We start from the raw sequence: 15,620 nt of genomic DNA, 5'->3' as shown, positions 1-15,620 counted from the left end.
CCCCCCCCTTCGTCCCTCAATTGACAACAGTTTTACCGGCCCGAGCAGAAACCTGTGGATCGTAGATTGGGTCATGGAATGTAGCAGGGATAGGGGCAAAGTTGGATGACCCAGATTGGGGAGAGTTGGTGGATAGGCATGCCGTGTGTTTGTTCCAAGAGACCTGGGCAGTGTCAGCCCCTGCCAGGGTGGGCTACGCAACATTTTACACACCGGCAGTGCAGGGCCCCAGGGGAAGACCTTCGGGGGGGTTGTGTATCTGGGTTGCCTCTCATTTGGGGTGTTCAGTTAAGTTAATAGACTCTGACTCCCCGGACATTCTTTGTATTTTACTTAAATTCTTGGACGGTCTGACATTGGTAGTGATTAATATATATCTCCGGCCCACTCCACTCCAGTTGGGCTTATCCCTATTGGAGGCGCTTGAGGAACTTCTCCTTATGTTCCCTCCATCGTCCTTTAAAATCATCGGAAGTGATTTTAACTCCCATTTTGAGCCGCTTGCTGGGATTCCCTCTGTAACGGCGGATGAGGACTCCATCTGGCTTATTCCAGATTGTATCATGTATCCGGCTAAGCGCATATCGCCCTTAGCCCTTGAGATCAATAAATTGACAGTAACTCACTCCCTCGGGGCCTGTAATGGCAGGATATCTCCCGACGTACCTGGCACAAGTACATATAATAGATCAGGGAAAAGTACATCCATTGACTATATTTTGGTCAATGTGGACTCCTGGTCCCAAGTGAGAGCCTTTGCTGTTATCCCAAGGGTAGTTAGTGACCATAACCTCCTATCACTAGAGTTGAACTATACTTAGGGCCACCGTAATGACCCGGGGGTTTTGGAGTCTAGTACCGACCTGAACTTAGTTACAGCGGTGGGTGGCAGAAGTATTAGGTGGGCAAAGGTTGCGTTAGCTCCTGACAAACTAGTGGAGATATATCACCACGTTGCTTGTTCCCTATCAGAGGTAGGTGACCTCGTGGGTGTTAACCACCAGCCCTGACTCACCCCTGCTGCTCGCATTGGGCCTTAATTACCCACCCTGCACTTTGCTTGAAATTCAGGCGGCCTTAAAAAGTTTATCTACTGGGAAAGCACCAGGCCTAGACAGGATCCCTGGCGACCTATATCTAAACGAACAGAAGGTTTGGGCCCCCTACCTTTGTTTATATTTTAATGCCATTCTACAGGGTATGGAGATCCCACATACCTGGTTAGGTGCAGAAATTATACCCATTCACAAAAAGGCTTCCCCTCTTGACTCGGCCAACTACCGCCCCATTAGTCTTATCGATGTCCTCCAGAAATTATTCACCCGCTTCTTACTATCAAGGTTGCATAGCTGGATGGATGAGCATCACATCCTAACCTCCCTGCAAGCGGGCTTTCGAGCGAAGGTTTCCACCATCGACCAACTGTTTAGATTACAGTTGGTATACTGGAAGACGGTATTCCTGGGGGCGGGTAGTTTGTACTTGATTTTTGTGGACTTACATTCCGCATTCGACCTGGTCCAGAGGGACAAGCTCTGGGTAATTTTACAAGAGATGGGTGCCCCGGTCTATTTGTGCCATCTACTCAAACGCTTACACCAAGGTACCTATGCTAGGGTGAGGTTTGGGAGGAACGGGGAGTTCTCAGCTCCATTCCCAGTGGAGAGGGGAGTGAGGCAGGGATGCGTCCTGGCCCCCACGCTCTTCTCCATTTTCCTTAATGGGTTGATCGAACATCTAGCGGGAGCGAGGGACCTTGACTCACCTACTCTAGCAGGCCGCAAGATACCAGCCCTGATGTTTGCTGATGATATCCTTTTACTATCAAAATCTTCAATGGATATTCAGCGAACACTGGAGGCGTTTTGTTCTTTCTTCAGAATGAGGAATTTGGAGATTAATCTCTCCAAAACCAAATTTATGGTTTACAATGCCAGATCATCCAACTGTCCACATCCCCACTTGGATGGTTAGGGGTTGGAACGAGTGTCAACCTTTGATTAACTGGGGGTAACCCTAAACGACAGAATGGATTGGGGGTCTCATATGGCAAAGGCGAACCTGAAGCTGGCCCAATCCTCTGGCGGTATCCTAAAGGTCTACAACAAAAGTTCTCTTAAGCCCTTGGGACCACCTGTGGAGATTTATAAAGCCCAAGCGAGAGGAGGCGCTTTATATGGTTCGGAATTGTGGGGCCATCTCCGCGCCACCGCCCTATCCTTTACTGAGAACAGCTTCATCAGGCGCCTTCTGAAATTACCTAAGAGTTCCCCTCTGACCCCCTTACGCCTAGATATAGGTCTACTCCCGATCCTGTAGATTGTTCCAAATCGCCCCCTGCTGTACTGGAGGAAACTGTGGTCCACTCCTAAGCTCTTGAGCTACAGGGAGGACCTAAGGGACCTCCTGTCCAGAGTGGGCGTGGGAATAATCCCTGGCTGAAACATATCAAGCAGCTTTGCCACGCCCTTGGCAAGGGTGATTTGTGGTCTTCCCCCGAAGAAGCCTGCGCCTTGATTGCTAAGAGCTCAAAGAGTTTGCTACTTAAGCAATATCGAACAGAAACCATGTTAGCAAACTCTGCCCTGGGCAGGCTGACCAACACCTTCCTAGATATTGAGGTTGTTCCCCATTTTGAGAAATTTTTAGATGACATTCAGCCCTTATTGGCTAAGAAACTATACGTCCAGTTTAGACATGGAACGCTGCCTCTAAGGGCTGTAACACATAAGTGGTCCAATGCTCCTCAGTTTTTGTCCAGGGTGCGAGGCCAGCGAAGAGACGGATCTGCACGTTCTGCTCTTTTGCCGCTCCTACTCTAGAGCTAGAGCAAAATGGATCATTCAAGTCTGCAAATCTAGGGGCCTTAAGGATTATAGAGAGGTATTCAGAATCCTAAAATATGACACCACTCCGCTGATTGTCTTCGCAACAGCTAGATTCCTCCTGTCCATGTGGTGTACAAGAGGTGCCAAACTTAAATGAAAAATTGTCAAACCACTGTTTCTGTTGCACAACAAATATTGTATGTAGTACCTATGTTTTATAAATAAAACACAGCCCAGGGTCTGTCGACGATTATCTCGTTTTTAAACCTGTACAGTCCTTTGTATGTTTTTATCATTCTGCTCTTTTTTTAATACTATATGAATTGGGACTGTTTTTATGATGCTCTATATTAACTGTTTTAATTGTTCTTATTTAAATGTGTGTACATGTGCTTTTATGGTTTTTTTGACTGACTGACTGACTATACTGTGTTTGACTAATAAAGTACACCTTGTTTGTATCAGAGGTTGTGAGTTTATGTATTCCAAGGGGGGTGGTGGGGACTGTGGAGAAGTCGTGCAGCTTCTTTCATCAGGAGCAAGAGAGCATTTTGCCTAAACAGGCGGATTATACATGTAAAAACATATACATGTGTATGTGTGTAATATATATATATGTATATATTCTAAAAAATAATAGTCTACTAATAGGTAGTTAAGAGCTCAATAACATTTGCAGACGAATTAGCCAGCCCCCCCCAACATCCTAGCAACTCACCAAAGCCTTCTAAGGTGTAGGAGCATTACAGAGCTTGGAAATTAGATAGCAAGAAAATCACGCAGTCTCTAAAAAGGCTTTCTTTCTCCAGTTTTAGGCAGAAGGGGTTGCGGCAGAGTGTCTTATAGCAGACTACGTAACTAGTCTTTTTGTAGCCTCTGATTGTTAGTTCTGAGACAGCACTTTCAGTGAACAACATTCCACAAGGAAAAACCGTTCCTGCAATTTGAACCTGGGTGAAAATTGGCACGGTGGTTGGCCCTGTACACTAGTCCATAGTTACATTATATTATTTGCGTCCCATATTTCCTTCCTCACAAACCATCCTAAGGATTCGCATTGCAGCCCTTAACCCCCCAAATGTAGAACCTCTACCGTTCAAAGGGCGTCTATCGCTGTTACGGCCCCCTCGAGTCTGGAACTCATGCTCTCCTGCCCTATGACCTTTACCATGACACACCAGCTTCTGAAAACCTCTTGAGGCCCATCCTTTAGTGTCTGCCAAAGAACCAATGACTTCTCATTCAGGTTGGTCTTCATGGCTACCGCCTTTTAACTATTTGTATGTTCTGCCAGCCCCAGCTCATTGTAACCATGTTACCTTTGAATGTTTCATTGTAAAGTGCCCCAGTACTCTTGAGGTACAGGTGTGATAAATAAATTCCAAATAAAATGGACTAAAAAAGCTGGATGAACAGCAGGGGGCAAAAGATCCGGATCAAACAAAAGCCCCATCAGACCTTCAAGAGTGACATGAGCCGTGCAGTGACCACATTCAGTGCATTTTTCCATCTCTTCAAGGGGACGGGATTGGGGCTATGTCTCCATTTGAGCCAGAGGTCACAGGAGAACACATCCAACATGAAGAACTGTTCAGGTCCTGCTTGGACAGTTTAAGCAGCTGTAGCAAAGTATAGTTTTTGAACCAACCATTCGCCTCTTCCTGACACAGCCACCCAATGAATAGCCAGACAAGCTTGGTGTAAAGAGGGCCAGCAGACCCAACAGGCCATAGCGGTGGAGAGGCGCAGGGACTGCAACTTTATTACATCTTTGTGGCATGCCTTCAGTTGCATTAGTAGGAGAGGGAGCTTGGTCCTGAGACTGGAAGCTGATGAGAGAGTGAATCAGTTCTTTCCAAGTTACATCCTAAGAAAGGTGAAAATGAAGTAAAGCCGGAGTCAAGAGGAGTGAATGGAAAAATCATAGGTCTGCTCATGATTATGTTACGTGGGTTAAGCTCAGTCATTTAGGGGCACATTACGATCGCGGTTTTCCCGCATCCTCCGGGCCGGCGGAAGCCACCGCCGGCCCGGAGGATGCGGGAAAACCGATGGGGAGGCACGAAAGACCCACCGCCAAATTAGGATGGCGGTGGGTCTCAAAATATGTCCGCAGCTTTTCCGCCGCAGTCGCCTTCCGAGCGCGGCGGAAAAGCTCTAACATGGCTGGCGGTGTCTATCAGACACCGCCAGCCATATTAGGATGGCGGAAAACAGATGCCTTTCCGCGGCGGATTCTCCGCCGTGGAAAGGCATAGGGTGATTTCCTTGGGGGCCCATTGCGGGCCCCCAGGGTGATTGAGGGGCTGGGGGGTGCACATGGGGGGGTACCTACGGTGCCTGACGTTTTGTGCATGCAAATGCTAAGCATGCATATTTAACCTTGTGGCGGGTGCTGCTTCAAGCAGCATGCGCCGTAATGTTAAATATTGAGGATGTGACCGCCAGGCTGGCGGTCACATCCTAATTGCACTGTAGGGGCCGCCGCTGCCCCTGCGGACGGTCTCTCCTCCTCTAGGGTGGCGGATGGACGCAGGTCCGTCCGCCATCCTAATGAGCCCCTAAGTTAGGGATGATTCACATCCAAATTAGTACAAAGGGTAGGCCATCATGACTTTTAGGCAGGAGTTTTGACACATCTTAGATATTTTATTTTAGGATGCCATTAAACCATTCCACTCTCCGTCAATAAGCACAAGTGAAAAATTGACAGACCCCTAAAGCTTTGCATAGTTGCTGAAATGCTAATGACTCAAAATCAGTTCCTTTGTTAACCCTGCACTTAATTAGAATACTAAACCTAGGGATTCATATCAGTCTAAACCTAGGGATTCAAATCAGTCTAAACCTAGGGATTCATATCAGTCTAAACCTAGGGATTCATATCAGTCTAAACCTTGGGATTCAAATAAGTCTAAACATAGGGATTCATATCAGTCTAAACCTAGGGATTCAAATCAGTTAAACCTAGGGATTCGGATCAGTCTAAACCTAGGGATTCATATCAGTCTAAACCTTGGGATTCAAATAAGTCTAAACATAGGGATTCATATCAGTCTAAACCTAGGGATTCAAATCAGTCTAAACCTAGGGATTCATATCAGTCTAAACCTAGGGATTCATATCAGTCTAAACCTTGGGATTCAAATAAGTCTAAACATAGGGATTCATATCAGTCTAAACCTAGGGATTCAAATCAGTCTAAACCTAGGGATTCATATCAGTCTAAACCTAGGGATTCATATCAGTCTAAACCTAGGGATTCAAAACAGTCTAAACCTAGGGATTCATATCAGTCTAAACCTAGGGATTCATATCAGTCTAAACCTAGGGATTCAAATCAGTCTAAACCTAGGGATTCCTATCAGTCTAAACCTAGGGATTCATATCAGTCTAAACCTAGGGATTCATATCAGTCTAAACCTAGGGATTTATATCAGTCTAAACCTAGGGATACATAGTCTAAACCTTGGGATTCATATCAGTCTAAACCTAGGGATTCATATCAGTCTAAACCTAGGGATTCATATCAGTCTAAACCTAGGGATTCATATCAGTCTAAACCTAGGGATTCAAATCAGTCTAAACCTAGGGATTCCTATCAGTCTAAACCTAGGGATTCATATCAGTCTAAACCTAGGGATTCATATCAGTCTAAACCTAGGGATTTATATCAGTCTAAACCTAGGGATACATAGTCTAAACCTTGGGATTCATATCAGTCTAAACCTAGGGATTCATATCAGTCTAAACCTAGGGATTCATATCAGTCTAAACCTAGGGATTCAAATCAGTCTAAACCTAGGGATTCCTATCAGTCTAAACCTAGGACAGTCTAAACCTAGGGATTCATATCAGTCTAAACCTAGGGATTCATATCAGTCTAAAACTAGGGATTCATAGCAGTCCAAACCTAGGGATTCATATCAGTCTAAACCTTGGGATTCATATCAGTCTAAACCTAGGGATTCATATCAGTCTAAACCTAGGGATTCATATCAGCCTAAACCTAGGGATTCATATCAGTCTAAACCTAGGGATTCATATCAGTCTAAACCTAGGGATTCAAATCAGTCTAAACCTAGGGATTAATATCAGTCTAAACCTAGGACAGTCTAAACCTAGGGATTCATATCAGTCTAAACCTAGGGATTCATATCAGTCTAAACCTAGGGATTCATAGCAGTCTAAACCTAGGGATTCATAGCAGTCTAAACCTAGGGATTCATAGCAGTCTAAACCTTGGGATTCAAATCAGTCTAAACCTAGGGATTCATAGCAGTCTAAACCTAGGACAGTCTAAACCTAGGGATTCATATCAGTCTAAACCTAGGGATTCATATCAGTCTAAACCTAGGGATTCATATCAGTCTAAACCTAGGGATTCATATCAGTCTAAACCTAGGGATTCATATCAGTCTAAGCCTTGGGATTTAAATCTGTCTAAACCTAGGGATTCATATCAGTCTAAACCTAGGGATTAATATCAGTCTAAACCTAGGGATTAATATCAGTCTAAACCTAGGACAGTCTAAACCTAGGGATTCATATCAGTCTTTTGGCTCTTATGATAACTTCAGCCCAGGTACAGGATTAGGCTACTACTAACCCTGAAAACACATAATTAGGTTCAGTACTGAAACACAGACATTGATCAACAGTCTAAACCTAGGGATTCATATCAGTCTAAACCTAGGGATTCATATCAGTCTAAAACTAGGGATTCATAGCAGTCCAAACCTAGGGATTCATATCAGTCTAAACCTTGGGATTCATATCAGTCTAAACCTAGGGATTCATATCAGTCCTAACGTAGGGATTCATATCAGCCTAAACCTAGGGATTCATATCAGTCTAAACCTAGGGATTCATATCAGTCTAAACCTAGGGATTCAAATCAGTCTAAACCTAGGGATTCAAATCAGTCTAAACCTAGGGATTCATAGCAGTCTAAACCTAGGACAGTCTAAACCTAGGGATTCATATCAGTCTAAACCTAGGGATTCATATCAGTCTAAACCTAGGGATTCATATCAGTCTAAACCTAGGGATTCATATCAGTCTAAACCTAGGGATTCATATCAGTCTAAGCCTTGGGATTTAAATCTGTCTAAACCTAGGGATTCATATCAGTCTAAACCTAGGGATTAATATCAGTCTAAACCTAGGGATTAATATCAGTCTAAACCTAGGACAGTCTAAACCTAGGGATTCATATCAGTCTTTTGGCTCTTATGATAACTTCAGCCCAGGTACAGGATTAGGCTACTACTAACCCTGAAAACACATAATTAGGTTCAGTACTGAAACACAGACATTGATCAACATTGCAGTATTTGAAAACAGCCTATTTTCATGTGTACATTTGCAGCCTTGCAACTAAAGCATGAAGAGCAGAAGAATAGTAAGCAACCGGTTAGATGCCGCTGTGTGGTCTGTTCCTGTAGGTGGGAGTGGCACGAGGGAGGGTTAAGGAGCCAGACCTCTCATTTTATCCATTGCAGTAACCAACTTGGGGAGAGTATGTGGCCTAACGGCTAGGGCGGTCGATTTCAAAGCTGGCGAACCAGGTTCTGGTCTTGGCAGGGACGCTCAACATTCTGAGCAAATTACTTAATCTCACTGTGCCTAACAAAACAAAAATGAATGAAAGTCATTCACCAAACTGCCAGAGCAAAGACTGACAGAGTTCCCTTTTAAAGGGGTTCATTCAGTATACGGGCTTCCATGAAGGGAATGTGTTGAGTAGTCGATAGAGATGTTAGTCCACCTGTTTCTTTCTCGGTATCCCATAATGTAGGTGGTGACAAGGAGCAGATAACCCAGGAACTCTGGGTTATAGGATTGCGATAGTAAGAAAGAGCCCTGCAGGACCAGATGAGGCCAGATTGCACCGATGACAAGCCCATTCCCTCTTCTCTTTCCTACAAGTATGTAATGTTATCACCCAGGAAATGAAGTCTCCAGCCTTACGTTTCTAGAAGTAAGGAGGGAGGCAGGGAAGTAAACATTTACAGAAGCAACAATTATACTAGAAAAGGGGAAGTGGAGGAAAGTGTGAAATCATTTGAGCCCAGATTGAGCCACTGAAGAGTCCTTTCTCTTTTTCTCACAGGGGCAACCCGGCAACCCTTATCTGAGCAAATAATATGGTATCTGTAAGAAATTGCAGTTTTGTTAAGAACCCTAATCAAATAATAATCACAATCCTTGTCGGGAGGGACCACAAAATTCACTAAATTAACCTGTGCTTAATCATCTGGTAGGTGCGCATAAAGCAGCCAGGCTTAACTCAGAGGCAATGTGTGAAGCATTGGAACAGTAATAATGTGAAAACAAAATACACAAAAAATCCCAATCCAATTTAGAAAAATAGAGTACATTTTAATGAATAAAATAACAAAAAAGTCCAATAGGTAGACCCGGACTTAGTAATTCGTACAGTTTAAGGTAAACAGTGTCAAAAAGTGTTAAGTGCTAATTGCAGTCAGATGGTTGGACTTGACTGGGACAAAGTCAAAAGGTAAGGCCAACCGCGATGCAGTGGATGCTGGACATTCTTTTTGAAAGAGGAGTGACTGACTGAGGTGAGTTTGAACCTGGCTAAAGGTGGCTCAAAGTTTTAGATGATGCTGCACATAAGCCTCTGAGTAAGTGAAAATGGTGGCTTAATGAGGAGGATCTTGGAAACTTAATTGACACAAATTGAATGTGTGCTGTTAAACAGTAGATAAATCCAAATTTATGAAAACGGTTTATTGACAGCACGGCTAGTACATGTTCCTAGGCTGATCTCCAGAAGAATCTCAGCCAACAGTGTGGAATACAAAATCTAACAATCCAAATGGAACATAGAATCAAATACAAATGTATACAGAGCTCATGCCATGAAACTTACAGTGAGAATAAATAAACAAGTATAATGAAAGTTAAATATGCTTAATTTAATACATAAATGAGAATGTAACACACCCCCTCATCAAAGAATAAAGAAAACAAAAACAGAACAAAATGAAATTACACAAAATTATTAAACCTTTTTGGAACATTTCTCACACGGTTATTACTTTTAACCCTTGAGGCCACAGTTCCATTATTTTATCGTCTGAATTGATTAACGCACATTGAATCATCATTATGCTCATTGTAAGTATGTGGAAGAACATAAACTGGGCATTTTGCAATCTTCCTAATATTCCATACCTTTCCATCCATATCACTTGATGTGAGTTGCACACCATTGTGAGAAATTAATGTACTTGGACATCCTTCTCGTGCAAAAACGTATTTAAAGAAAGAAATAACAGAATTCATAAAAGCTTTAGGAACAAACTTCACTTCAGGCCATTTAGAGTGGTAGTCAACAATAACTAAAGCGGAATGAGAATTCTCTGGTAACATGTTAAAAGGTCCAGATATGTCGGACGCAACTTTCTGCCAAGGCTCCTCAGGCCAAGTGACAATTTTTAAAGGAGGGGTGTGTACCTTTAACATCTTTTCACTAAAAACGCACTCATCACATTCTCTGACAACCTGATCAATGAACCTATTCATCCCTGGCCACCCAAAAAAAATCCTAAAGAGACATTTCATAGCAGAAATGTCCGGATGTGTCTTATGTGATAGCTTTAAAATGGCATCTTGTACACCTCTTGGAGGAATACACTTTCCAGATTTGAACATTAGATTACCTTCAATTCCCAACTGTTCTGAAACATTATAAAAAGGTAACAATTCTGACCTGATGCTATTTTTGTTAGGGCATCCTTCCATTACAATTTTTTTCCGATCATTCCACCTGTCATCACTTTTTCTACTTTCCAACCAGAACTGCTCCGTAATTTCTTGATACTGTGAAGGAATAACATCATTAATGCTTCACAACAAAGTCAACTTCTTTAACGCAAAATCATCATGACTGCCAGGTAGACGTGAGAGAAAATCTGCAGTTACATTTTTCTTCCCTGGAAAGTATTCCATTTTAAAATGTTATTCTTGTAGCCTCGAAGGTAATCTTGAAATTCTAGCTGTTGAATTCCATCTTCCTCCTGCAGAAAGAATATTAACTAAAGGTGTGTGGTCCGTCCTGAGAATAAATTTGCTACTCCAAACATAAATCCTGTAATGTTCCACGGCCCACACACACGTATGTAGATCTCTTTCAATCACCGCATATCTGCGTTCTGTTTCATTAAGCGTCCTAGATGCAAATGCAACATTCCACTCATCCATACCTTCCCTTTGTGATAACAGACTACCAAGACCATATAAGCTGGCATCAACTGTTTTAACACATTCCTTCCTCATGCGAAAAGGTTTCAAAGTGAGTGCATTGATAACATCCTTTTTTATGTTCGCAAATGCATTTTGCGGTTCTTCATTCCAATTCACAGGCAGGTCGCTCCCCACGCTGCTGAAGGCTCTGCCTGCATTGTTTTTGCCTAATCTTGTATTTTTTCCCAGTGCCTAACTTGCTTTCTTGCCCAGACTTGTTTTTATTCCCCTGTGCCTGTATTTGCTTTATTGCCCAGACTTGTTTTTATTCCCCTGTGCCTGTACTTGCTTTCTTGCCCAGACTTGTTTTTATTCCCCTGTGCCTAACTTGCTTTCTTGCCCAGAGTTGTTTTTATTCCTCTGTGCCAGTACTTGTTTTCTTGCCTAAACTTGTTTTTCCTTCCTGTGCCCAGTTCTCCCGCGGCCCGCCTGTTTTTCACGCCGCCTCGTCCCTGCGGTGCCCCCCCTGCAATCCCATTTGCCGCCCCGCTCCCGCCTCCCAGCTGCTCCTCCCTCCCACATCCCCTCATATGGAGGCTGCGCAGCGGACGCGCGGGGCCAATTGCGTGCTTAAGGCAAGCCCGTCTGCGCCAGTACGTGCCTGGACTGCACCCGCACCAGGACCCCTGGACCCTGCGAACGCCACGACGCCTGACACAGCTACGATGCCAGAACCCTCCACGCATTCAACACCGGACGATCACACACCTGCTACCTGGCCGCCCGAAGCGCACCCACAGAGCTTTCATCTGCCGGAACTGCAGCTTCAAAAGCATCCCCCCCACCATGCTGCCGACCAGGAAAGAACCGAACCACCTCAGATGCATCTTTCTCAACACCCGCCCCGCCCGCAAACACGCCATTGAACTCTGAGACCTACTCGACTCAACCTCCCCAGATGTCGCCTTCCTGACCGAGACCTGGCTGAACCCCGCCTTGGCACCCGACATAGCCATAGCTGTCCCAGAAGGCTACAAGATCACCTGCAGGGACCGCACCAATGGAGCAGGAGGAGGAATCACCGTCATCCACAGGAACACTCTCAGAGTCTCGACCAACACCGACGACACCCTCAGAAACGCCGAACACCTGCACTTCCAGATCCACACCGACCCCAACCCCACCCTCAGAGGAAGCCTCATCTACAGACCCCCCGGACCCCAAACACAGTTCAGCGACTTCATCGCCGAGTTCGTCAGCACACACGCCCTCGCCTCCATGGTTTACATCCTCCTCAGGGACCTGAACCTCGAGAACAACGACACAAACTCCACCACCCTGACTGACAACTCGTCACAACATCCACCCACAACCCTGCCGGTCATACACTTGACCCCATCTTCTCCGCAAGCCCCCACGTCTCCTTCAACCACACCACCGAACTCCACTGAACCGACCATTGCTGCATCCATTTCACCTTCAAGAAACCACTCACCACGGCACCCAACAGATGCCTCACCGCTGCTGGAGCAAAGTCACCTAAGACCAGCTAACCACCACCCTCGCCCAGAGCCCACCTGCCAACTCCACCGCCCGACGCGCCGCCCGCAACCTCAGACAGTGGATCAACGACTGCGCCAGCACCCTCACCCTGATCAAGAAACCCTCCAACAGTCACACCAACAAGAAAGCCAGCTGGTTTACTGAAGACCTCCGGGCCTCCAAGCAAACCTGCTGAAAGCTGGAGAAGATCTGGCTCCGTGAACGAACACCAGACAGCCACGCAGCCCACAAGAATGCCACCCGCAGACACCATCACCTCCTTGGATCCGCCAAAAGGGTCTCCTTCAAAGACCGCCTAGACAACAACCCACACAAAAGCAAGAGCTCTTCAACATCGTGAAGGAACTCTCCAACCCCAGCTCCAACACCAACGACGTCCCACCCTCGCAAGACCTGTGCGACTCGCTGGCCACCTTCTTCCACCGTAAGATCGCAGACATCCACGACAGCTTCAATGCCACGACTGTCCCGACAACCACTGAGACCTTCGCCCCCACGACTACCATCCACACCAACCGCCTGCTCTCCTGGACCAACATCAACAACGACACCATCAAGATTATGAACACCATCCACTCCGGATCTCCGTCAGACCCATGCCCACATAACATCTTCAACAAAGCCAGCACATCCATCGCACCCCATCTCCGGAAAGTCATCAACACCTCCTTCGAGACAGCAACCTTCCCGGAGAGCTGGAAACACGCCGAGAACAACGCCTTACTCAAGAAACCCAAGGTGGACCCCAAGGACCTCAAGAACTTCCAGCCCATCTACCTGCTCCCGTTCCCGGCAAAGGTCATCGAGAAGACCGTCAACGAACAACTGACCCGCTACCTTGAGGAGAACAACATCCTGGAACCTTCCCAGTCCGGGTTCTGCAGCAACCACAGCACCGAGATTGCCCTCATCGCCGCCACCGATGACATCAAGTCCCTGCTGGACAACGGAGAAACGGTGGCCCTCATCCTCCTGGACCTGTCAGCCGCCTTTGACACGGTCTGCCACCACACACTACGAACACGCCTCCACAATGCCGGGATCCAAGAGAAGGCCCTGGACTGGACCACCTCCTTCCTCTCTGACAGAGCACAGAGCATCTGCCTTCCCCTCTTCTGCTCCGAAGCCACCGAGTTCATCTGCGGCGTACCCCAGGGCTCATCACTCAGCCCAACTCTGTTTAACATCTACATGGCACTGCTCGCTGACGTCGCCCGCTGGCATGACCTCAACATCATCTCCTATGCCGATGACACCCAGCTGATCCTCTCCCTCATCAAGAACCCCCACACCGCCAAAACCAACCTTCACGAAGGAATGATGGCCGTTGCTGAATGGATGAGGAGCAGCCGACTGAAGCTGAACTCGGACAAGACGGAGGTCCTCATCCTCGGATCCACCCCTTCGGCCTGGGATGACTCCTGGTGGCCGACTGCACTGGGAACCGCTCCAACACCCACCGACCGTGCATGCAACCTAGGGGTCATCCTCGACTCCACCATCTCCATGACTAAACAAGTCAACCCCGTCTCCTCCTCCTGCTTCAACACCCTCCGCATGCTCCGCAGGATCTACAAATGAATCCCCACTGAAACGAGAAGAACGGTCACCCAGGCCCTCGTCAGCAGCAGGTTGGACTACGGAAATGCCTCAGCCAAACTCCTGCGACGGCTCAAACGCATCCAGAACGCCTCTGCACGTCTGATCCTCAACATCCCTCGCCGCAGCCACATCACACCCCACCTGAGAGACCTGCACTGGCTCCCGGTCAACAAGAGGATAACCGTCAAGCTACTCACCCAGGCACACAAGGCACTCCACAACACCGGACCAACGTACCTCAACAGACGACTCAGCTTCTACACCCCCACCCACTCGCCCTCGCCATAGTCCCCCGCTTCGAAAGAGCGACCTCCGGCAGCAGATCGTCCTCCCACCTCGCCGCCAAGACCTGGAGCACCCTCGCTATCCACCTACGGCAGATCCAAGACCTGCTGACCTTCAGAAAACTCCTCAAGATCTGGCTTTTCCAGCAGTAGCAGCATTCCCCACCTGGCGCTTTACAAATTATATGATTAATTGATTGATTGTTTGGATTATACACAGCATTTTGACTTATTAGTTTTCTTAAAGGTTACATTGTGGTTGCGATTTTTTTTTTAATTTGCTATAATATTCGCACATGCCTGCAAACGATAATAGCTGCTCCTTATTTTTAGGAGTAGGAGCATTCATTATGGCATCAACATTAGATTTTTTGGGTATCACACCATCTCCGGACAAAGTGTTTTCAGAGTATTCAACAGAGTATTTGAATAATTTGCATTTATGTGCTTTGAGAGTAAGACCATGACAATCTAATCTCTTACATACTTCATTTAAATGCATTTCATGTTCCTCTTCATTTTTTGAAAATATAAGTATACCGTCTTGAAACATTTGACATAAGAATCAATGTCTCTATAAATCTGAAACATCACTCTATGAAAAACTGACGCTGCCGACACCTGGCCAAAAGGCATCCTCGTATACTGAAAAAGACCTTGTGGAGTAATAAATGATGTAAATTTCTTTGATTCCTCGGTGAGTTCTATCTGGTGGTAAGCAGATCTTAAATCAACGTTGAAAATATTTTGGCACCTTCCAACATAGAAACTACTTCATTTATATTAGGTAATGGATGACAATCTATTATTATGCTGGAATTTAAAGCTTTTAAGTTCACACATACCCAGAGTTTTTGATCTGGCTTGCATACTAAAACGATGGGAGAAACCCACTCAGATGACTCAATTGGTTCAATAATGCCCTCATCTGATGAATCTTTTAACATGCCTTTAAGTTCATCTCTTATGTTTATAGGTACCCCTCTTAACCTTTGTTTGACAGGACATGCATTTTAATTATATAATTTTAAGTGTAATATTTTTCAACTTACCTAGTTGTGCAACAGGAAGTGTCTTCTACTTCCGGTCAGACCCAGCAAGTCAGCTGACCAGCAACTGATTTTCCCCC

General features: G+C 45.7%; 1 protein-coding gene across 4 annotated transcripts in view; it reads right to left on the bottom strand.

The window, feature by feature from the left end:
* The window catches only part of NHEJ1 (non-homologous end joining factor 1), a 1,839,518-nt gene that overhangs the window by 438,601 nt on the left and 1,385,297 nt on the right, over positions 1–15,620 (bottom strand). For all 4 annotated transcript variants that reach the window (XM_078679206.1, XM_078679207.1, XM_078679209.1 and 1 more), the window contains exon 8: positions 10,570–10,679. In XM_078679206.1, the coding sequence (XP_078535332.1) occupies positions 10,570–10,679 (110 nt within the window). The remainder of the gene's footprint in view (positions 1–10,569; positions 10,680–15,620) is intronic.

This window comes from Lissotriton helveticus, chromosome 3_1 (genome assembly GCF_964261635.1).
Source record: "Lissotriton helveticus chromosome 3_1, aLisHel1.1, whole genome shotgun sequence".
Classification (NCBI taxonomy): Eukaryota; Metazoa; Chordata; class Amphibia; order Caudata; family Salamandridae; genus Lissotriton; species Lissotriton helveticus.
Note: the sequence above shows the minus strand (reverse complement) of the source record. Positions and strands in the feature narration are given on the sequence as shown.